At 38.2% G+C, this 25,191-nt stretch overlaps 1 protein-coding gene across 3 annotated transcripts; it reads right to left on the bottom strand.

Moving 5' to 3' along the window:
- Positions 1–1,688: 1,688 nt before the first annotated feature.
- Positions 1,689–24,649, bottom strand: ssuh2.1 (ssu-2 homolog, tandem duplicate 1). Of its 3 annotated transcripts, XM_017713338.2 has the most exons (13): positions 24,510–24,597; positions 24,022–24,074; positions 12,903–12,995; positions 10,129–10,208; positions 9,825–9,954; positions 9,455–9,515; positions 7,792–7,916; positions 7,073–7,135; positions 6,615–6,694; positions 6,366–6,458; positions 5,485–5,590; positions 4,203–4,310; positions 1,689–3,333 (listed from the first exon to the last, which is right to left on the bottom strand). In XM_017713338.2, exons 4-13 carry the CDS (start codon positions 10,152–10,154, stop codon positions 3,199–3,201), a joined length of 927 nt encoding a protein of 308 aa, XP_017568827.1. In that variant the 5' UTR covers positions 10,155–10,208; positions 12,903–12,995; positions 24,022–24,074; positions 24,510–24,597; the 3' UTR covers positions 1,689–3,198. The 3 variants fall into 3 exon arrangements, with proteins under 3 accessions (XP_017568827.1, XP_017568826.1, XP_017568825.1); XM_017713337.2 differs by lacking the exon at positions 24,022–24,074 and having other exon boundaries at positions 9,834–9,954; positions 10,124–10,208; positions 24,510–24,649; XM_017713336.2 differs by lacking the exon at positions 24,022–24,074 and having other exon boundaries at positions 10,124–10,208; positions 24,510–24,649.
- Positions 24,650–25,191: the final 542 nt, after the last annotated feature.

Genomic DNA, 25,191 nt, shown 5'->3' on the forward strand with positions numbered 1-25,191 from the left:
AGGCGAAATCCACTGCCTTAAATGACATATTTAATTAAATATATTATTAAATATACAATTATATAATTTAATATTTGGGATTTAAACAAAGTCATGCAGAGCACTTTAGTGTGTAATGGTTCATTTGTAGGGTGGCATGGTGGGTAGTGCTCTCGCCTCACAGGGAGGAGGGCTTGGGTTCGATTCCCTGGCCGGGTGACCGGGATCCTTTCTGTGTGGAGTTTGCATGTTCTCCACCTGTCTGTGTGGGTTTCCTTCGGGTTCTCTGTTTTCCTCCCACTATCCAAAGACATGCAAAATTGCCCCTGTGTGTGAGTGACTGTCTGTGTCTTGTCTCTCTGCCCTGCGATGGACTGGCGACCTGTCCAGGGTGTATCCTGCCTTCCACCTGATGACCACTGGGATAGGCTCCAGCAACCCCCCCCACCCCCGGCGACCCTGAGGGAGAAGCGGCTTAGAAAATGGATGGGTTCATTTGTAGAGTGGCTTACTGACTCAGGATTCTTTACAGTGGTGGTGATAGGAACCAGGGGTTGCCATGTCTCCAACACACATATAGCCAATTTATTTACCATCCAAAGCGCCAGTGAAACTACATATGTCATCTGAGGTTTTATCTGTAATGTTGATATTGGTAAAATAGTAAATCTGAGTTTTCTTTGGGTGCTATTTTACCTCACAAGACCCTTCATGTACATGTCTAACCTTTATACGTAATATCTATCTGTAAGCCATCTTTCAGACATCCTCTGCGGACGTCTGGTTCTCATCACCACCACTGTGAACAACTCTTAATTCTGACTCAGTAGGTTTCTCTATAAAGGAGCGTCTCACATTAAACCTCATGGAATTACTCTGTTTATATCTCAATTATTTAATTAACCAAAAATTTAGAAAATTCCTCTTTAATCAAAGACGGAGGTACTAAACTATGAACTGAGCATCTGGTTGAAATAAACAGCACCAGCGTTACTACCACTCTGTAACTTGGTGGTTCTCAATCCTTCCACATGCGCCACGCACTTTATTGCTTTCCCTGCTCTGACACTACATCTCCAGAAAAATCCAGGCAGCTATTCATATATAGCTACTTTATGTGTACCCATCCCTAACACAGATGATTAAACACATGCACAAATCTAGTATAATCTCCATTAAAAAAGCATTGCTACAAGAGTGGCAAGCCTTAGAGCTCCCACAGATAAGCCTAAAGGGGTATAAAGTCCCGCAGCACTGGGCTGTGGAGCAATGAAACTGTTATCTGAAGTGGGGAGTGTTCCAATCCATCCAAAACCTTTGGGATGAGTTGGAGTGGCATCAGTGATCCAGAACTAATCATCCTACATCAGCTTCTGACATCACTAATGCTATCATGGCTGAATGCAATCAAATCCTCGCAGCAGTGTTCCAACATCTAGTAAGAATTTCCAGAAGAATAGAGGTTGTTACTGCAATCAACAGAAGACACACAGCACATTAATACCCTTAATTGCAGAAGAAATTCTGAAATACAGAGACATGACTGTCATTTGGTGTCAACCACACAATAATAATATATAACATACATGCATTGTAGAACAAATATGATGCACAATCCAGTTTTCCCTTCACAAATAAGCATTTATTTGCATTTGACTCCAGGAAATAAAATAAATTCTCAGCTGCCATAATCACAGCGGACAACAAGCCAACTTCACAAATTCTTGAATTTTATTCTGCATTCATTAAAATCCTGTGGCTCCCTTGCAGGGACTTTGGTCTCAGCCTTACAAACATCACTGAAATCACTGTAATAAGACACATTCACGCAATGGAACAAGAGGTTGTGGGAGATATCATCGAACGGTTAAAAAAATTCAATGATGACTGAAAAAAAGGCTTTTGGTTTACACAAATGTCTTCTTAAAATAATAAGACGCCACAACCAAAAAAATCAATAAAATCATTATTTTAGTTATATTAGTTTGTTTTATATATTCAGAGACAGAATGTAATTCTTGTGTAAATGCATATAAGAGAAAATAATACAGAAATAAATGAATACATATCTGTTAAATATACAAATATTTGTATGTAACAGATACAGAGTATATAAATTACACAAACACACGCACACACACACACACACACACACACACACACACACACACACACACACACACACACACACACACCAAAATAAATCCCAAACAGCATCAATACATACACAATTGGCAAGAACAAAATAAAACCGGCAAAGAAAAAACATATTGTATGGCAAAGCTGTAATACTGTGATGCAGGTAATGAGACTTTATTGGTTTTATAAATCTATTCTGGTTTATTATTATAGCCCCTGTGATACACAGTGTTACAGTCCTCTATAAAATCTGTTCATATAAAATACAGCATGAATAAAATCACATTATAACAGAATGGCCAAAAAATGACCCAAAAAAACAGTTTTACCCAATTTTCCACTTCCCCCAAAACACACTCGATCAGTCAGCTGCACTGGAGTTACATTTGGGTGACAGAGAATTCCATCACTTTTTAGCAACTTCAGCCTCTCAGCTCAAGTGTAAAAATACAGAACCAAACCTCTGACAACAGCCACGTTTTGACCAATCAATTACGTCTGAAGTAAGAGAAAATTTGTGTACATTAGATTTTTTTGGTGAACCATATGGTTTAACAGGGAATTCCACCAATTAAAAAAAAATCTGCATAATTCAGCATTTGGGATGTAAACACAGCGAGTCATTGTCGTTTGATATGAGATGATGCATTGTACAAAAATGTACAGGTTTCTTTATAGTGGTAGCGATGGGAACCAGAATCATGATGTCTCCAACACAAATCAAGTCATCTTATTCACTAAATAAAACAATGAACCTACTCGTGTTTTCATATGTAACCTTAATAATGAAAAAGTAGTAGTACAACTGAAAAAGCAGGTTTTTGGGGGACTTTTTTTTAGCATACAAAGCCATATGTGTATCTTTCCAACAAAAATGGATTTTAAAAGTATGTTTTAAGACATATTCATAAACATTTCATAACTTTTGGATGAAGTGCTATCCTATCACCACCATGGCAAGCAATTCTGACTGTGCATTTCACATCAAACCACTCTAAATGACTTTGTTTACATGTTAATGTTTTGATCGTACTTGAAGAATTGGTGGAATTCCCATCCAACACAGATATAATGTCAATGTTACAGTATAGAGCAGGAAGTCGGATATTTACTGGTGTAAACCTTATTTTCAGTCCCATAGACAAAATAGTCATAGTCTTTCCCATTGTAGGAGTAAAAGGCATGAGTAAGAGGCACCAGCTCGATTGTCTGTCGCTGTGGAGAAGGAGAGAGAAAGACAAAGGCACAGAGAGAAAGAGAAAGAGAGAGAGAGAGAGAAAGAGAGAGAAAAGAGAAAAGGGGGGAAAGACATTAATTCATATATAGTTGTAAGTAGAGAGCAAAATCACTAAACTCAGTGCTCTCGTTCTAATTTGAACAAGCCTGCTGTTGCTGCTCCCTTGTGGAGACAATAGCCCTTGCAACCTCCCCAGTCATCAAGAATCAGGCAGTCATTTTTTAACTTCTGCATGTTTGTATAGAAGGTATACGCACAAAAGATGATTCTTCAATGGTTCTATAGTAAAGGCAAAGGTTCTATTTAGAATTATGAGTTTTACGCTCTTAAAAAAAGAATGTGTTTTATATGGTTGTATATAGAACCTTTTTGAAAGAGACTATATAGCACAAAAAGGGCTCTTCTATTGTTGTAAGCGTAGCATTATAGCAGCAACAGAACCCTTTTTGGTGCTATATAGAGCCTTTTTTAAAAAGAACCATATAAAACATTTTTCCATCAATCTGAAAAACACTTACCAAGCAAAGAACCATCTAAGTATAAAATGTTTCCATGTAGAACTATATAGCCTTTAAATAGAACTATTGCCTTATTGAAGAATCCTTGAAAAAACATCTTTTTTAAGTGTGTCTGACTGGCTGGGTCACTTTTAAAGCCATTCTAAACGTAACTGGTGCCTTTGATCATATGACACTCATTAAAAAAAATAAAATTAAAATAAAATACGCTACTTTAGGCAATCATTTCTGCACAGCCATGGTAACATAAGATCATGACCTTCCTTAACTGTGGTAAAATCACTGTAACGCACAGCCAATGGCATACTGCTTTACTGTAGGAATTTCACCTGTTGTAAGATGCGACTGGAGGCTGAATACTTGAGTAGATGCTCCTGGGTCGCTTCTTTAGAGGCATTGCAAATTTCTTGATCAGGGAAGCCATCTACTGGATAGACCTGCAAACACAGCTCTGCTTTTAATACTACCACAGCAGTCCTGACCAACTGTATATGTTAACTGTAGATAATGACAATTCACGTTTGTCATTATCATTATTCACACAAGAAAACTTATTTCCGTTTTTGTTTTTGACATTATTTGAACAAGCCTGTTGTCCTTCACATTGTGTGTAAATTTTATTTTATTTATTAGAGTGGGCCAAAAGAAATGGGCCAAAATGACTTGGAATAAACTTTGGTTCCCCTGACTTACATTAAAAGTAAAGCAGATTTTTACTTGTCCTGTAAAGTTATCATTTGAGATTGAGGTTTTCTTCAGACAACACCAATATGTTTGTGCTTTACATGCCTTCCACATATTCTAGATTCCACCAAATTTAACCACTTAAACCAGGGGTCGGCAACCCAAATGTTAGGAAGAGCCCTTTTGTCCTTTGAACAAAAATCAGACCATCTTGGGAGCCACAACATCTTATGCCTATTTTACCATCTTGGCTGTAAAAATATCTTAGTATGTGCTGATGTACTAGTATAGGCTAAAAAACATATAAACGAAAACGCAGACCTACTTGCTTTAAGCTTTAGCTAAGCTATAGCCGGTTTGACAGTTTCTCATTGCAGATTAAACACATCAGGAAATCAGCTGGAGTTATTATAAATGCAAATAAGTCCATTCATCTCCAAATTATCAGCGTTCGTCTTAAATCTCTTCTTTTGCCTTTCTGTTAGCTACTAGCTAGGCGAGAATGTTGTGTGCGTTACTATGGTGACAGGCAGTCTGCATGCCAACCTTCAGGGTTAAAGGTCAGTGAATTAGCAGTTATACATTATCTCCAGCATTTAAGGTTCTTTACTGTTAAAACTGCGTTAAAATAGTCCTCCTTTGCAGTAAAATAAAGCTCTGCTGATCATTCTATGTTTACCTAAAAATCTAGTTCTCCTGTGGAGCCACAACAAGGCAGTAAAAGAGCCGACCCCTGCCTTAAAGTCTCAGGCTTATAAATTACTGAGGCCTACTATTCAGTAACTGCATGGATTGCAAAGCAAACTATAGTTATTTTTAGCTTACAGAAGTTTGCAAAAGTAATGAAACTTTGGACCTGCCAGTGGGTCCTGGCCATGGCCAATAATAAACACATGTGAAGAATAAATAGACTGAATCAATGAATACCAGGAGACTTTCATCTATGAAGAATGCTTCCCCAGACACTTTCTCAAACTTCTTCATGGGGAACTCAGGCTGCTGGTCGGGTATGAACTCATACACTTGGTTCTTCCTAAGAAACATAATATGGTGTAATACAATACACATGAATATACAAATCCATCATCATACAGTAAAATGCTACTGTCTGTATCACTTATGTCAGACTCCAGTCCTAAGGGGCCAAAACACTGCAGGCATCTGCACGCTGTCTCATTAAACACAGCTGATTCAGCTCATCAGCTAATCAGCAAGCCCTTCATGAACTGAATTCAGAGTCCCCAGTTTGACATGCCTGGTGTATACAAATCTAATGATGCTCAATAAAGCCAAAGCTCAGTGCATCTTTTGAAAATAAGTCATTTTCCTTATTTAACCCCTAGTCACTGCTATCAAGGCTGATAACAAAATCATGTTGTCATTTTATATGAATTATTTCACTCATCACTCATAACTTGTTGAAACATCTGGAGTAATTCTGTAGAAAATTAACCGTCAATCCATTTCATATTTGTGCTTGTAACTAGAAGAGGAATTTTATTAGGTTTTGAATTCGATCAAAAGTTATTATGTGCACAGACATAGAAAAACATCCCTTATTTTTTGTCCCATTATTTGGAAATTGGACCTGTTAATACAGAACGTAAATTGGTGGTTAATTTACTATGCAATTAATTCTGTAATTATGTAATTACAATCAAATAACTGCATAAAGCAAAATGTATGTATAGTAAAATGACAATACTAGACTTTTAAGGGTTAAATAAATATCTGGAATCCTTGTGTCAGAATAATTTAAATCAAAACTTAAGCATTAAAGTAAGAACGCATTTAGACAGAATACTTACCATGTCACTGTGAGCTGAATGAAATGCAGGAGCTTTTTATGCCCATTACATTTCCGGCAAGTCCTATGGCCGCTACCATGACACCATGTACATCTGCATGTAGAGGAATACCAATGCTTAATTACTGGTCTCATTGCATTAATGTGGATAAGCAAGGCTGTCTGAGAAATGTAAGAACCGTCTTTATTCATCATTATGTAGCAATATATGTGAAAACGTTATTGATATGGTTTCTTCGTAATTACATACACTCTTCTTCCACCTCCATGACAGCCAGCACATCTTCTGTTGCGACCGTGTCCAGAACCATGACAGGAAATGCACTGCATCTAAAAGATTACATCTTTAGTTAGGTAGTTTGCCAGTGCCAGATCACACTTCTTAACCTTCAAATCTCAAGCTTAGTACATACTAGTGTTTATTATTCAGTAACTACATAGATCTCAATGCAGACAAAGGCTGAGCTATTGTTAAGTTATAGAAATATGTAATAAAACATTGGGTCTGCTGTTGGGCCCTGACCATTTAAGGGCTTGAAGATGGATTCACAGATTTAGCTGACTATACAGAAAAATGCAGGAGAACTTCTTTAATAACTACCTCACCTCTGAACTACACTGTTGATTTTACCATAAACTCTAGATGTAAGCTGGATCCAATGAGGGACAATCAGCAAAGAGTAAAACAGTAACACATCGCCTACTCACTCGTCCTCTGCCGTGGCAGTGAGTACAGCGTATTCGTCCCTTTCCACGACACTGGTAACAAGGCTTAGACAGCACCGAGAATCACAAGCAAACAAATAGAGAGAAAAAACTGAAACCCAGCTAGCATGTTGTCACTGTCAGGACAAAATCTTGTATCTCCAAAACAGTAACTTTATAAGAGAAGAACAAACCTTCTCAATTTTAAATGGAAGATAATACGACAAGATTTTTCCTGAATAATTTTAGACCATTTTCATTTGTTTAATCATCATGAAACTCTAGCATGGTGTAAAGGGCATCTGAAGTTTTCTAATTCTTTATAAAAAGATGCAAGGTTTTGTCCGACAACAACAATATAAACAACTACTACTTCATATGTTTTGCATAACAAAACAACAGGTCTGATTGTACCAATTAAGAGACTGCTGGACAAACTACATATTGAGCCCTGACAAGAACTACAAGATGTGGACAATGTAATGGAAACACCAACAGCTATGGATATACTGTATGAGTAATAAAGGGCAGGCCGCTTGATTTGAAGCCGAGTCTTCAGAGCACATCTCGTCTTTCTTAAAAGCACTTGGAGAAAATGAAAACACTGCTACTACATTATTTCTTGTTCTAACCTTTCACAGTGTACAGAATGGTTAAGAAAATATATAAAATAATAATAATATTACTATAATATTAATAGTCTTTATTCATAAAGGTATTACCTTTACAGATGAGGTGTGAGGCACACGTACTTTCTGAACCGTGTCAGTGAATTTGGGTGGATACTGTACTTCCACTTGCCATGGTTGGGGAATCATGCCATACTGGGGCCCATCCACAAACTGCCCTGATGAGAGCCCAAAGTAAACTTGTCAAATTTAAATAAATGAAATGATGACCTTCTTTACCGAGGCAGACTTGAGTTTTGAAGTGATTTTTTCCTTTTTTTAGTTTCAGTTCCTCTTCTTTATGTGATCAACCGTGATCTTTTATATACTGCTACACCAACAGTGCAGTTATTTATTGGCATTGCCATTAATCCAGTGCTGGTTTAAGTCTTAGAAGTCTAGGGTTATTGCTGTTGATCTGCAAAGCTCTTTGAATGCATTTACAAAATAATTACATTTATATTCAAATACCATTCTGAATTCTGCATTTGAGACTCTTGTTTCGATGCTTGTTCTTATCACAAAAAATGTGTTTACTTTTCATCAAATGCAAATCATAAAAAATCTCCTCTTCTACTTCTAAAATTTTTGTTATCAACAATTAAGTCTGTCTCTAATAAAAGGCAACTATACCGCTTGGTGGAAGTTCAAATGCTCTACTGTTTACTTCAGAGAAGGTCTTTAGTCAGCCATGGTTCAGTTACTGTAATACTTGATCTGCACGTTTAGAGGAATAGCCACAAACTTTAAGGTAAGTATGAATAAAAGCTGGTAGGGACATTTGGGTCATTTTACCATTGCGGTGTCCAATGGAGTACAAATGTATGGATATGGTAATTTGTCTGTTACACTGAGTAACATCTGTAAAGCTGTAACACCACCAACAAATTTACTCTATGGACAATAAAATGGACCACAGCTTCAAATAATCTGAGCTTTTCTAAACTATAATCCATTTCAATTCATTTTTCTTCAAGGTCACACAGTATGTAGAAAATTACAAATATTGCATTTGTGGTTCTTTATTATGTCAAATTCACTGTTTCAAGAGTAACACTAATGACCTTTCTGTTGCAACACATGAAGCTGTTAAATGACATTTAATGTTTCTGAAACACCACTGATATAAATACGAGGTTGTTTTTATACAGCCTTTTTTAACATAAACATTTAAAAAAATGTTCTTCAATGATTCTTTAGTAAAGGGAGCTGTTCTACATAGAAGCATGAACACTCAGAGAACCAATTTAATGCATAAAAGGTTCTTTGCATGGTCAAACAGTTCTTTTCTGTGCTAGTAAACCAGTTTTAAAGAACCCTTTTTAAAAAGGTTCTATATAGTAACCATTTTTCAGTACTATATTGAATCTATTAGCTAAGAGTGAGTATAGACACTAATTAAAGCGCATTGTTACAATTTAAACTGACAAACAAGCATCACAATTCACATAAAAACCAATTCTTCTGCATCTGTGAAGTCACTGCTGTGACATGCTGTTTTTCATGCACAGCTTGATGAAAACTACTAGGTTTTGTGCTGGGTAATTTAGTAATAGTGCAAAGAATAAATAAACATCAACTTTCTATGTTTTATTCTTATTCAGAGATTACTTTCATGGCTTCTAGTTTTGTCACTGAATGCCACCTCATTGATAAAACTAACCAAACAAAGAACAATGAATACAAACGTGTACAGTGTTTCAGTGCTGTGCATTACCGGTGTATGTCTCACACTCCCAGGCACTTGATCTGGACTCAGTAAAGGTTTCCAAGCGATACTAAAATGAGAAGGGAACTTTTATGATACATGATATGTCACAATATTTAGCTTTCAAAAAGGTTTACACTAAATCAACTTAACCATGACTAATTCTGCACTGCTTGTAATAAATCGTGCTTCAGTCAGAGCTTTAGAACTATTGATGATATCCAATATATGCTCAGGAAAGCACACTGTGGCAAAATTTATCATGAGCGTAATAAACATTATCATACAGTCCTAGAGCACTGTATCAGGGTCAAGGCAAAACAGCATAACAATGTCATGGTACATTAAATAAGACAAAACATGGAAGGAGATGATTTACACGATATACAGTAAATGGCTTCAGATCCTTGAAGACTAGGTTTTGAGCCGGCTTGCTGCTGTATGTCCACTTTTTCCCCACAAACTTGAGCAAAGCCTCTCTGGCCACATCTTCGGACACCTGAGGCACCCTGTAGGACCAATTACAATATAGACAGAGCTTTGTAATACATGGCACACTGTAAATGGTACACTTATAGAGAGACACCTCAAACTGCATCATTAGAAAGTAAACTGTGTAATCAATATGACGTGTATAATATATGATGTGTATATGATGTTTATAAAATTAAGTAGTACATCACTTTAGGGACGGACGCATTCCTGTCATTTTCAGGCTGGGGGACGAAATCAGGAGGAGGAGGGCAGATCTGATCTGTGCAATCTGTTGGTCAAGCAAGAAGTGTAAAACTCTGCTGTAATACAGTTCTCTAATCTCTTCATTTCTTTGCAGAACTGTCTTAATGCTGTAAGCATCTTTATTTACTCCTCTGCATATGTCTATAAGCAAAAGCCTGCAACATACGGAATAGGTCTGTAGGTAAGAATTCTGTCTCAACCATTATTAAGTCAATACAATTAAGAATAATGAATGAATCTGATATGCATGCGAATTGCAACAGCGCTACAGTTAAATGGATGGTTCAGTCAAAAATCTAAATTACAGTTTCCTCCCTTAGCTGATGTTGACGATCAGTCAGAATACATTTGTATGTTCTTTGGTTTTGCGCTGGTAACAAGTAATGTAAACAACCATGTCTAAATCATTGCTCATTTGTCTCAAACTGAGTGTGTTTCATGCATTCAATAATCTGATCATAATCAGATTTCTGCAGTTATCCGATTATTTAAATAGTCATGTAAACACCAAACTCTGATTAAGAAATCTCTAAAAAAAGAGAGCTAGATTTCAGCTCAGTAATCAGATTTCTCAGTGCATGTAAACTCTTATTCTGATTTCCGTCAGATTTCAGACAGCGCATGTGTGTAACAGATGGCGGTACTAGAAATAGGTCAGCAGTGTTGCCACGTGACACAGCAAAACACTTTTGGAGAGGTGCTGAAACAAAACACGAAATGAAGGATTTAAATATTCTTCATCTTCTAGATGATGTATGTTTATGTTTTCAGCTAAAGTGGCTTACGTTGTGTTTATGTCTCGTCTTCTTCTAAGAGTTTATGGGCTGGCGGAAAAGCAGAAATCTGATTATTGCCTAACTCATGTAGAGCCGGAGTTTCACAATTTATCTGATTACTCAAGAGTATGTAAAAATGTTAATTGGATTACTGACAAAACCTGAATTTCTGTAGTTGGCGGATTAATATAAGCACACTCACTGTGTGGGCTTTTAAAGTAATCTCAAATACTTTCTTAGGTGGTTTATGGCACCGTATTACATTTTTAAATCTACAAATATAGCAAAAATTGAACAGCTAAAACAACAGCAGCAGCCATCTTGAAATCTGACTATTATCTGTACTTCTGTTCTCCAATTTTAACAGCATGTCATACAACCATACACATAAGCCACATTAGCCTCAAAGCCCCTGCGCAAAACTAAAGAAGTAAACTTCAGACACCAAATAAAGCTGATCTACTGCACTTGGAAGAGGAGGAACATATGAAAATCAGATTTTTCGACAACCCTGGCTTTAAAAGGCCTACATCCTACATTTTCCTTTGATGTCTTTAGTGTAACGAATTTGAGACTGTTCTTTACAGTTTTTGAGCAAAAAACACATATTTTGATAGCATATATGTTAAACATTGTTAACAATTTAACAAACATTTCTTATGCTGCCTTCTAAAGTTCTTAGAGTACAGAATTAAACAGGTGAACAGGTTAATTGGAAACAGGTGAGTGTCATGATTGGGTATAAAGGGAGCATCCCTGAAAGGCTCAGTCATTCACAAGCAAGGATGGAGCGAGGTTCACCACTTTGTGAACAACTGCGTGAGCAAATGGTCCAACAGTTTAAGAACAACGTTTCTCAACGTGCAATTGCAAGGAATTTAGGGATTTCATCATCTACGGTCCATAATATCATCAAAAAATTCTGAGAATCTGGAGAAATCTCTGCAAGTAAGCGGCAAGACAGAAAACCAACATTGAATGCCTGTGACCTTCGATCCCTCAGGCGGCACTGCATTAAAAACCGACATCATTCTGTAACGGATATTACCACATGGGCTCAGGAACACTTCGGAAAACCACTGTCAGTGAACACAGTTCGTTGCTCCATCTACAAGTGCAAGTTAAAACTCTGCCATGCAAAGCGAAAGCCAGATATCAACAACACCCAGAAACACCGCTGGCTTCTCTGGGCCCGAGCTCATCTGAGATGGACTGACGCAAAGTGGAAAAGGGTCCTGTGGTCTGATGAGTCCACATTTCAAATTGTTTTTGGAAATCATGGACGTTGTGTCCTCCGGGCCAAAGAGGAAAAGGCCTGTCCGGATTGTTATCAGCGCAAAGTTCAAAAGCCAGCATATCTGATGGTGTGGGGGTGTGTTAGTGCCCATGGCATGGGTAACTTGCACATCTGTTAAGGCACCATTAATGCTGAAAGGTACATACAGGTGTTGGAGACACATATGTTGCCATCCAAGCAACGTCTTTTTCAGGGACATCCTGCTTATTTCAGCAAGACAATGCCAAGCCACATTCTGCACGTATTACAGCAGCGTGGCATCGTAGTAAAAGAGTGCGGGTGCCTGCAGTCCAGATCTGTCTCCCATCGAAAATGTGTGGCGCATTATGAAGCGACGGAGCTGCTGTTGGCTGAACAGAAACGATGAATTCAAATCAGGCTATTTTTGAAGCTTAGTTTGCAGATATGGACTGTATTGATTGAGTACTGAATGGTATGTTTTAAAACTTTAATGATGTTTATATTTTTCTTTAAAATCCTTTATTTGATATAAGCAAAGGAAAAAGAAAGGGAGGTTTGGTGTTGTGGTAGAATTGCTGCTTCACAGCACAAGAACCAGGCTGAAGTTTTGTCAGCAATGTGCTTTATTGAAAGATTCTAGTACAGAACGTATAATATATAAAAAATCTTAGAAAAAAAACCCCACCTCCTAGATGGTCCTCATAGCCTGATACACTGTCCAACCAGCCAGGAGGGGGGGCTGAAGAACCTTCCTCTGGAATGCTGGGATCAAATGCACCTGTAGTAAAGAGAAAGAAGCTGTAATCGCCACAAACTGCTCAGAGCCCCTTTATTACAGTATGTTTTCATACTGCTCCATCTGCTGGTTAATCTGAGCAATCTGTAACGTATTACTGATCACCTGGCTTACCAGTATTCAGAGATGGAATGAAACAACCATGATTAGCTAGAATAAATAGAGAGGACTGGGTCGATAATCTCTGCTTTTAGGGGCAAACAATAATACACATCATTAATGCCAACTTTGGACTTACCATTTGAAAATGTGGTTTTTGGAATTGGTGTTGTCAATAATATAAAACCCAGCTGGCTGCAGATGCATGTATAAAGTGAGTCTAATATAATGCCAGTACTCCGGGGCCCTTAATAGCATCCTTCTTGGGGGGCATGTAGGAAGGACCCCACCTCAATAATATCACTTTTGTTTGTAATGTAAATGACTTCAGCTTTGTGACTTTTTAGTGTTTGACAGTTTCTCACCGCCGATTAAACGCATCAGGAAACCAGCTGAGGTGATTATAAATGCAAATAAGTCCATCTGTCTTCAAATTATCATTTCTCTTAAATCTATCTCTTTGCCTTTTCATTAGCTACTAGCTAGACGAGTCTTCTCTGTGTTGCTATGGTGACCTGCAGATCAGGATTAAAGGGTGAATTAGCAGTTATACATTAACTCCAGCCTTTAAAGCCGTTTATTATCAAAACTGTGTTAAAATAATCCTCTTTTGCAGTCAAATAAAGCTTTGTTGATCATTCTATGTTTATCTAAAAATCAAATTCTGCAACAGGGCAGTAAAAGAGGCGCATGTCTGGAAATGACAGCTTGTTCGCTACTGTTTTAGACGTAGGCCTGCCTTTATACCCAGTTCAATACTTGAAACCCAGTTAAGAGTAATTTTGCAATTTCATACGGAGACAAACGTGCACTTAAGATTTACATTCTTACACTGTTTTATGGATGCTACGGTATTGGAGTAGCCACTGCCAGACTGAATCAAGCAAAGGCCGATACTGTGGTCACTTGGTCTGCAGCTGGTCAACTGACTCTGCTGCAAGTTTGGGACAGGATTTTGTCTCACTGAATTTATTTTAATTAACTGTATGTGTGTATCCTGCCTTCTGCCCATGGCCGCTGGGATAGGCTCCAGCACCGCCCCTGCGACCCTGGGGGAGAAGTGGCTTAGAAGATGGATGGATGGATGGAACTGTATATGTTCATATTCTATTACTCTGCTGCTGTAATACTGTGAATTTCCCCGCTGTGGGACTAATAAAGGATTATCTTATCTTGTGTTATAAAAAGTGTTTGACAATGTCTTATTTCGAACATCTAAAAGCATGTTACATAAACATTGCATGTTTTCTTCATTTTCAAGGCTTAAGTGACACAATGCTTAAGTGATTGCATAATATGACAAAATACACCAAAAACCTTGTCTCATTTTCTCTCCACTTCAGTTGAATATGATCCACACAAACAGAAACAAATAAGAGAGGAGCTTCCAGAGTGGAAGAGGGTGGGCCAGGAAGGGTTACTGTAAAGAAAAACAAGCCCTCTGGAATGCAAGATAGTGAGGAGCAGACGAGACTGAGGAGGAAAAACGCAGTAACAAACAACTTTTTGAAAACAAAAAGGACTGAAAAAGCAAAAGCTAAACTTTGGTCAAGGGAAAAATAAAATGTAAAAAACAAAACTGTTACATTGTTTTGGCTCCACAGCAAACCAATCCAGTTTTATTTGTGCTTGGTTTTCACGAAAAGCCATTCTTCTGCAGAAGGCTTGCTTAGCAATCAGTCCATGGCGCCTATTCATGAGGTTGCTTTCCCAGTGCCTGCTTTAAAGCCCCAGCATACAAAGTTATAAATACAGTATTTCTCACCCTTAGCTTCAGCAAACAATGCTGCTAACAAGGGTGTATAAATAGTAGCGCAAATGGGCTTCCTCCAGAGATTATACTTAAGATTGATATTTCAGCTAAGTCAGAAGAATGGGGAGTGTTAAGCATGGTGGCTGAAGAAACAATGCACTCAAAATACATCACTATACGCAGATCTGGGCGTCCAGGCAAACAGTATAACGGTATTTTTTAGGCTTAACTGGCAGTGGAGATCCATCACTACTGTATGGTGACATTTCAACAGGAAAAGGGGAAGGCCTGAAAGGAACTGTTCAATTTTTTTCCCGTTTTCAAAGCTTTTTTCTAGTTGGAGACATGTTTTTCTGACATTTGATAAGTAGGAAAAAATAAAAGTAAAAAACACTTCCAAAACTACAAATACAATCATTTGTATTCAACTTTTCACACAATGTACTGCAACAAATCCAGTTAAACAGCACTAATTAGGCTCTCTTTGTAGTCATGCAGTTTGGAAATGTTTTTAAGTACTAACAATACCCACAATATGCTCAAAAAAGCACGTTGCTGCTGTTGCAACAAATCCCTGCATCTATAAAACCATAACTTTACAGGCAAAGGAAAAGACATACCTTATCTTTAATGTAAGTGAATGGAACCAGACTTTTTTCCAAGTCACTTTGAGATGTTCTTTGGTTCGATTCATCACAAAACTTTCAAATATTGATTATTTAATTGTGTTTAATTGTAATTGTAATTTTTCTCAGTTTCACAATCAAAGCATATTTAAATGGTTTCAGCATTTTTTTGGTCCAAAGAAAGTCAAACCTGGGGTTTGAACAGCTGCTTTTTATACTGAAGAAACAGAGTTCATATATGCTAACTGCCAGCTATATGGCTGAATGGATATAAGTGACACAATTAATATAACAATTTTATAGCAAGTAAGGCAGTTTTTCATAAAATTCAATTTTTTAAAGTAATATATGTATTTTTTACATTACATACAGCTCAACACCAATCTCATCAATCTTATGATTCCATGGACCACAGAGTGAGACAAAGAAAAGAACTGAAAATTGCACTTAGAAACTTTTATATGCACGTTTAAAAAGATGGTTCTTAAAGGTGGGGCTGGGCAATATGACTATACAGTTTTCATGATTAATGATGTCACAATGTTATACAATATGCTTTTCTGACTACATTGTGTATATTATTAGTACTTGTAAAATACAAATAAACAAAATTACAAACTTAGCCCTGACTGGATTTTAGCTGGATTTAGTGCAACACAATGAGTAAAATATTGGATAAAAATCATTGTATTCAATTTTTGATAGTATTTTTGAAAAAGCAGCACTCCTGGCTCAGAGAAGCATTTGCCTGCTTGAAGGGTTCTTTGCATGGTGAAAGGGTTCTTCAGACTGATGCTGAATGTGTTGTATATGGTTTCTGCAGAACCTGTTTGAAAAGGGATCTATATAGCACTAAAAAGAGCTCATCTATACTTGCAGCTGTCGCGATTGGCCCCTCCCAGTCTTCCATGTGCTTTTTGTTTTGGTCTAGTCCATGTGCTTTCTTTGTTTCGATTCCTTCCCAGTAAGGCCCCCTTGTTTTCTGACTCCGCCCCTGATTGTTACCGCCTGTGTTTTCCATCTGTGTCCTGTTATCCCTTGCTAGCCCTCTTGTATTTAAGCCCTGTGTTTTTCCTAGTTGTTTATTGGTCTTTGTATTGTATGTATTGTTTGTACTCTTTGAAGAGTACTGTTTGAATTCTGTATTTGTTTCGTTATGTCCGTCCCTCCTGCTGTCCGTGTTGGCTGATTGAACTTGGACTGTCTTGACCATGACCCTGGATGTGCCCCAAATAAATCTCGCTTGTCACATCATCATTGCTCTCCCACGCTACAGCAACCATGATGCTGTAACAATCACAGAACCCTTTTGATGGTTCTATACAGACATCATCCTCATTCTGATTAAACATTTCACAATGGAAAAAAAAATTAAGTATGCAAATGGTTCTATGTACACTCTAACAAAAACTCTTCAACAGTTCTTTAGTAAAGAAAAAGGTTCTGTAAAAAAACCATGAGCACTCAAAGAACTCTGCAGGACTGGAGGGCTTTTTGCATTGTGAAAGGGTTTTTCAGATCGATGGAGAAAGTCGTGTAGATGGTTCTATGTAGAACCTTTTTGAAGAGGGTTCTATATAGCACCCAAAAGCGTTCTTCTGTTGTAACAAGCTTGACATGTTAACAATAGAAGAACCCTTTTGGGTGTTATTCAACTCATTCCAAAGAACACTTTCATAATGCAAAGAACCCTTTAACCATGCAAAGGTTCTCTGAGTGTTTTTATACAACCGTTTTCTTTACTAAAGAACCTTTGTAAAACCATCTCTTTTAGGATTGTACTAAAGCATTAATGCAGTAATATTCTCCTGAGTTTCCTTCTTATGAAAAGACCTGCAAAGGTAGAGAACACATTAAATATTATTGCTCTCCTGGGACTATTTTATTGCTCTATGCTCATTAGAATGTTTAGGTAGTCACTTTCCACTTTCCTCCCTCTCAGAGGGAGGAACACAATCACAATTCACACAATAACCTGAGAATATGACTGTACTGTCTATATTTGGTTTGTGGCTTAAGATTAATCTAAACCCTAAACAAAAGCCCTGCATATTAGTGTTTGTATAATTGTCTTATTAGTCCAGTCTTTCTTGCTCATCACTTGCACAATATGGATCTGTGTACTAGCAAAATATGGATCTGTGTTGTCTAAGACTAAACACAAAGCAATAATACAAAGACTGCAGTGATTTTTCAGAATTTCTGCAAAATTAAATGTGTAGGATCTCTCCCTTAGAGATAGGGTGAGAAGTTCAGTCATCCGGGAGGGACTCGGAGTAGAGCCGCTGCTTCTTCACGTCGAGAGGAGCCAGCTGAGGTGGTTCGGGCATCTGGTTAGGATGCCTCCTGGACGCCTCCCTCGGGAGGTGTCACAGGCGAGTCCACCTGGGAGGAGACCCCGGGGAAGACCCAGGACACGCTGGCGCGACTATATCGCCCAGCTGGCCTGGGAGCGCCTCGGAATCCCCCTTGGAGAGCTGGTGGAAGTGGCTGGGGAAAGGGAGGTCTGGGCTTCATTGCTTAGGATGCTGCCCCCGCGACCCGAACCCCGGAGAAGCGGAAGATAATGGATGGATGGATGGATGGATAAATGTGTAGGATGTGAACAAAGTCATTCAAAGGGGTTTGGTGTGAAATACTCTGTTTTAGAGACACAGAATCAGGACTGTTCACAGTGGTGGTGACAGGAACCAGACATCGAAAGCTTTCAACACCTCTGATCACCTCTACATCATAGAAAGTTATTACCTGAAATGCTTATGAATACACTGCCTGATATCTGAGATATCAGTTGAGATTACCTTTTTGGACTAAAACATTGTTTAATTCACTTTATTCCCTGTTTTTATGTACTTTTTTTAGATTTAACACTCTTTCACCATTAACAATGTTCTGTGTAGCCAATAAAAAAGCAGTATTTCTGTTGTGGGCATGACAACCTATCACCACCTCTCACATAAATCTGAGTCAGTAAGTTCCTCTACATAGAACCAATCCAAATCAATCTACTTTGAATGAATTGTTCACATCTTAACAACTGAAGCATGCTCAAATTTTGAACAATCGATGGAATTACCCTTTAAGTGCTACACTCTGGGTGTAAGGAGAATTGTACTGGGGTTATAGCTAGGGTGCACCACTCTAAAGGGAAAACCTACTACCCAGAGACCAATTCATCTCAGATGGTGTTATTTGTGCAGACTATGTGGCACTACAGCTTAACAATGGACAAAATAACACATAAACGTGGACCCCTGAGAACGTATTCAATACAGCCTGGTACCTAACACACTGTTACAATGACGTGCGCAGCAAAAACAGCACCTATGACTGAGAGAAAAGGTCCGGCGCCTTCACATACAATCAATGATAAAGGCTAAGATCTAAAGGGACCATGTGCTGGACATGGCATTTGAAATCTAAGTAAATCAACCATGTTAAAGTAAAACAACTGGCCACTGTATTAAGTCCACCTCCTTGTATCTACACTTTTTATCCATTTTATCAGCTCTGCTTACCAAATAGGTTCACTCTGTAGTTCTACAATTACAGACCGTAGCCCACCTTTTTCTCTGCATGCCTCATTACTCTGTTCTTCAATGGTCAGGACCTCCACAGGACCAGGTCAGGTATGGGTGGTGGATCACCCTCAGCACTGTAGTGACACTGATGTAGCGGTGTAGTGTGTGTTGTGCTGGTATGAGTGGATCAGACAAAGCAGTGCTGAGTTTTTAAACACCTCAGTGTCACTGCTGGACTGAGAACAAAAAATATCCAGCCAGCAGTGTCCTGTGGGCAGCATACTGTGATCTAAAGGATCACCAACACAAACTGTGCAGCAACAAATGAGCTATTGTCTCTGAATTTACATCTACAAGGTAGGAGTGTCTAATAGAATGGACAGTGACTGGACACAGTGTTTAAAAACTCCAGAAGCACTGCTGTATCTGATCCACTTGTACCAGCACAACATACACTAACACACAATCCCCACATCAGTCTAACTGCAGTGCTGAGAATGATCCACCAGCAGATAATACATGCTCTGTGGTGGTCCTGTGGGGGTCTTTACCATTGAACACCAACCCAACAAAGTATGCAGAGAAACATATGTTACGTGGAGCTGATAAAATGGACAATGTGTAGATACAGCTAGGTGTACTTAATAAAGTGGCAGGTCAGTGTATTCATTAACCTGATTATATTACCAGCCAGTGACAGTGCATGACATGCTGTTAAAGCACCACATTTCAGGAATAAATGTCAGATTATCCAATCAGATGATGAAAGCTGTGCCCTTCATCTTCTCGCTTTCCACCATCTATTTTTACAGACATAGGGTGCTTCTAAAAATCAGCCTGACATCACGAAAACTTAAACACTCTCTAGAAATAGCAAATGAGCACACACAACAGAAATGTACACGAGCGTTCCAGCACACGAGGGACACTCACTTGCCTCAATATTAGAACTGTTTATTTAGCTAGGCCTCAGCTTAGTTACTCACTCTATTCTCCTATTCGCTTCAGGCTCAATCTCTCCAGAAAATGCAGTTCCACAGCCCAGTGCTATGGTGCTTTATATCCCTCTAGTTGATGCTTGGCATTGGGCATGGTAACCACAGGCTCATGTTCAGCCAGTCCAGATTGTTCCATAAGACAAGGTTCCTGGGTATTTCTAGAAAAACATAGTGTAGCCCTCAAGCGTACCTGCAGGATATGCTAACTTAATTGAGGGTAATGTTGGAAAAGTAAGTGTTCAAAAGCCTTCTGTTTGCTTACATAGCTATATCTAGTAATACATACATACATATATGTGTGTATGTACTTTATATTTGTCTCATTAATATTGTGCCTGTTTTTTTTGCCCAATAAGTTGAGAATATCCACTTTTTCTGGCTTGAGGCTTCACCCCTGAATGCAGTGTGCCAAACTGCCAGTACGTTGTGATGGTGATATCACAACACACAAAGGTTTGGTTGCCTCTGACTGGTCAAACTTCCCCACTTAAGACAAGGCTTAGGTTTTGAAAACTGCACTTTCTTAAATTGTGATTTTGATATAAAATGATAAGATAATCCTTTTTTAGTCCCACAATAGGTAAATTCAGAACAAACACACACTAACACACAAATGAACTAACACACGTTTTCATGCGTTTTGGTATTATGTTTTTCTTACAGACTTCATTACATGTAGAGCAGCCTAGATGAACCTACTTTGACTTATAATTAGGAAGTGTTTTCTAAATTTAAGTTGAATTGTATTGCAATTTATACATTTTCTTTTTTCTCTGTTCTTTTTTCTTTTGTATGTTGGACAATTTTGATGTTTTGACTTAAAATGACTCGCGATTTAGAAGGCTGTGATATGCTACTACTACTATTACTACTACTAATGACAGTAGTAATGGTAATAGTTATAATGATACACATGTTATTTACTGGCTGGCAGTATTTTTCTTGTGTGTGTTCTGATTAATCTTTCAGCCCTACCAGCTTGTACATAATAAACATTAAAGTAATAACTACTAATTTACTAAAACGTAAAGCAAAGAGCACTGCAGAGCTGAAATTATATAACAACATAGTGTACCTTTATATTCTTTCTTACTCCTTAATAAAACTGAAAAGTCTGTCCAATAATAAAAATAAGGTACCACTTTATATTAAGTGTTTCTAATAACTGTGTAGTTATATGTGAACAACATATGCAACAACAATGGAACTACTAATGATTTACTCACTGTTACAGATGGATTGCAGAAGTAAACCTTATGTAATTACACAAGTGTATCTTAATAGTCGTAAGAGCCTGTTCACTCTAATGTAATTACACAAGGGTAATAACATAAATGTAATTACATCTGTAATCAGAATGGAGCAGCAGTTTTTTTCAGAAGTTTTTTCCCATGTAAAAGGAAATATGTAATAACTTACATTAAGACATTACACTGGATCTAGGGTTAGTGCTGTAGCCAATTTCAACTTTAAACCACTCTGTAATGTGACAGAACAGCAGACGTCCACTTATATTAACATGTAACTTTAATGACATTAATTGAATGTGTTGCATTTCCACCAAAGCAATGTCTACACTACCATTCAATTATTACACTGTACCTATATAACAACTACACAGGAACTGTCTAGTTTTTTAAAGGGTAACTAACACTGCACTACAGGAAAGTTCCTGTGCAGAAGACACACTTGTGTAATTACATGAGGCAAAACTGAAGTTCATACACATTGTAATTACATAGGCTGTACTTCTGTAATCCATCTGTAACACTGACTAAATCATCAGTGGTTACAGTGTTGTTGCATATGTTATTCATGTGTAACTACACAGTTATTAGAAGCACTTAATATAAAGTGGGACCAGTAATAAAAAATAATCCTTTACATATTGTGCGGCATCAAACCCAAAGAAAATCAAATCAAGAAATCAGAAGTGCAGACCTGTGTGTACAAGCAATTCACTACACAACTAAGAAAGCAATTACTCATGCAATCATGAGTTCACCTTACTATTCACTGAATCTTGTCTTTTTTAAAACAATAAAACAGCAAAATGACTTGCTACAATCCCGTTTTGCAATGCAAAAGAGCCTTAGGGAGATTCATTGAATTTGGCCGTTCCACGAAAAAACTAACCCAACACTAGCCAGCAATGTTCCGGCCAACAGGCCTTGTTACTGAACTTAGCATGGCTCTGAATAATGTCAGTAAGATGTCTCTTTGTTGGACCTGCTGTTTCCACTCACTTCCCAATCCTCCAGTCATTTATGCTCTATTCGTTTGCTAGCATATGATCTGGAATGTGTTTTAAATACCACTCATCATAAAATATCTGTACAGAACAAAGTCAGATTTGTAAACACAGCGATCTGTTATTTACATAAAGGACTGAGGAAGGCCTGAAGCAGTCTGAGTAAGTCAAAGTTCTCCATAAACAGTATGGATGTAATTTGTGTAGTGTGTCAGTTCTTATTTATCTTTAGAAAAAGGCCATAGGCTTGCATACGCTTCCTCAGAAGAGCAATACCAAATGAATATGCTGATGGCGTTCATGTCGGTGCACTCAATGCTCCATTGTAATGACCTTTTGCTTACAGTTTATCTATGGTCATGTGATAACCTTATTATGGTATTTATCTGCCATGCAGGAATGTCACAAGATACATTCTGATCCATAAAAGCAGTGTAAAAACTCAAAGGGCTGCTTTACGGTCAACCTGTGCTTTATAAGTAAGAAAGTCTGGACTTGTTTTTTCTCTGAGGTTTTCACATTTTAGCCAGTAATCAAAACTGTGTGTACATCTTTGTTTAGCATAATGTTCATAATGATCATCTGAATAGGTAGAACCTCAGATCGGGTTAATATCAGTCAGGCCTTGCATCTAGAGCACTGGTTCTAGGGTCTGAACCTCCACCTTGTTGCTTTAGCTCCAGTCCTATCTCTGATGATCTAAAATGAGTCAGTGGGCTTTACAGCCATTTGAAAAAGTTTTTTATGCTAAACCTGGCTCCTTCACATTCCTCCATCACCAGAACGATTCTCAATCCATACAACCACCCCCAAACACATTTGGCAGCTGGAACTGATCGTGTGGATGGTTTGAAGGCCTCTACAGCACAAGGGAGAATTACACTGTCCTACAATGTCCAGACTTCTTCTTCTTCTTTCGGCTGCTCCATTTAGGGGTCGCCACAGTGGATCATCTGCCTCCAATGCCTACAATGTCCAGACACCTCTTCTAATTAGCAAACTCAGCAGCAAAGGTGGAACAATGGAAGTACATTCTCTGGAGTGAATGTTAAAAATACGTAATTCAAGTTTAAAATGTGGTCTGGTATATTATCATCAGTAAAGTGCTATTATCACTGGCTGTAACACCACTGAAAAGTGACTAGAACCAGAGCTTTTCTAATAATTTCGTCCACTGCCACTTTAGAGTCAAAGTCACAAGACCAAGACATTCAAGTCGTTGTTATCAAAAATCAAACAAGAGATTTCATAACCGTGGATGTATGCTTACAATTTTAACATAGGACAATACTTTGCATTTCAATGCATTTTAAAGCATATTTACAATTTAAGACAGAAACATGATTGTTTCTCAAAAAAAAAAACACTACTTCAGCATCTGTCTGCATCTGTGAAGTCACAGCTGACGCACTGAAAATCAGAGCAATAAAAATTTAAAAAGAAGAATTATCATAGTTTTTGTTGGTTCATTTTAGTATACACAAAAAAATATGCATACATCAACCTTCTGGGGTTTGTTTCTATTTTGAAGCTAATTTTCATGGTTTCAGAGTTGTGGGACATTTGCTGCCACACTGGTAGAATAACCAACCTTTGGGATGAGTTTTAGTGAGGTTTGTGGAGCAACGACACTGCGTCACTCTCTGGAGGGATGGAGCTCTGACACCTTTAGGATGAGCTGGAGTGTCCACAACTCATCATCCAACATCAGTACCTGACCTCACTAATGCTCTTGTGGCTGAATGCAATCAAATCCTCACCGCAATGTTCCGACACCTAGTGTAAAGCCTTCCCAGAGGAGCAGACGCTGTTACTGCAGCAAAGGAGGAGAAAGCCAATATTAATCCTCTTCATTTCAGATGGTAAGAGAATTAGCTCGACCTTCATAAGCTGCTTATCTCTCCTCTAAGTGACTCTAAAACGTCTAAAAGCAGTCCAAGTTCAACGTCTTTCACCGGGGTGAGCCAGGTAATTTAAAACGTCAGCTTTACTGTCGACATGCGATGTCTTTTTATGAAAAACACAAAGTTGACGTTAGATTTTTATTCGAATTTACCGTTCCACCTTAAATGGTGCAGCAGATACACTCTGGCGCCTGAGGCTGCTGCTGTAACTGGCGCATTTAAGGTGGAACGTAAAATTCAAACAAGGAGCTAGCGGATAAGAGGATGATTTTAGCTTCGTTTGATAAAAGCGGTGTATTTAAGTTTAAAACGCGAGAAATAAGCGCTGAGTTACTGTAACTTACCGATATCTTCGTCTTTCTCCTCCATGTCTGGTGAGGAACGTACAGTCAATCTCCGAGGCGAACTGTCCGCGTGAGCTCCGCGAGCTTTTAACGGGGCAATAAGTTTTATCTACACAACCTGAGAGCCTCACTGGCCACGCCCACCGCCGCTCCTCTACAACCTCGTTTATTTACTAACGCTAACTAATAAGAGAAGAGTCTGGGCGGGGAAATGGGCTGATGTGGGCGGGGTCAGTAACCCAGCCCAAAATAAATAACTCTATTTCTTAAAGGGCAATTCCACCAATTTTTCAAAATTTTTGCACGAATCGGGTCACAAAGTCATTCAGAGTGGGTTGATGTGAAACGGGTAGTTGTAGAGACCCTTTACGGTGGTGGTGAAAGGAAGCATGGCCCCAGGGGTCGCCCTGCCTACAACACAAACCTAGCCATACTATTTACTATTTAAACCCACCAGAGAACCCACACGTGTCTTTCAAGTGCAATATTTATGATGGAAAAGTGATGAAACTCTGAATCAATCAGGATGGTTGGGACTACCTTTCCTTACAACGTCCTGCATGTACCCCTCCGCCATGAATAAATTAAAAGGGATTAATAAGATGTTTTAGGCCAAAACCTTTGCATGAAACGATTGTGAAACGTCTCAGCATATTCATAACCATTTCCAAGGAATAACTTT

This window comes from Pygocentrus nattereri, chromosome 21 (assembly GCF_015220715.1).
Source record: "Pygocentrus nattereri isolate fPygNat1 chromosome 21, fPygNat1.pri, whole genome shotgun sequence".
Taxonomy (NCBI): Eukaryota; Metazoa; Chordata; class Actinopteri; order Characiformes; family Serrasalmidae; genus Pygocentrus; species Pygocentrus nattereri.

What these genes read in the sequence shown, in the direction of transcription:
- ssuh2.1 (XM_017713336.2), bottom strand. Translation starts at nt 24,534, where the DNA reads ATGGAGGAGAAAGACGAAGATATCG. An exon ending in ACTGCCACGGCAGAGGACGA is followed by an intron (nt 6,695 to 7,072) that starts GTGAGTAGGCGA and finishes GTAATCTTTTAG; the next exon opens with ATGCAGTGCATTTCCTGTCA. An exon ending in TCATAGATGAAAGTCTCCTG is followed by an intron (nt 4,311 to 5,484) that starts GTATTCATTGAT and finishes CTGTGTTTGCAG; the next exon opens with GTCTATCCAGTAGATGGCTT.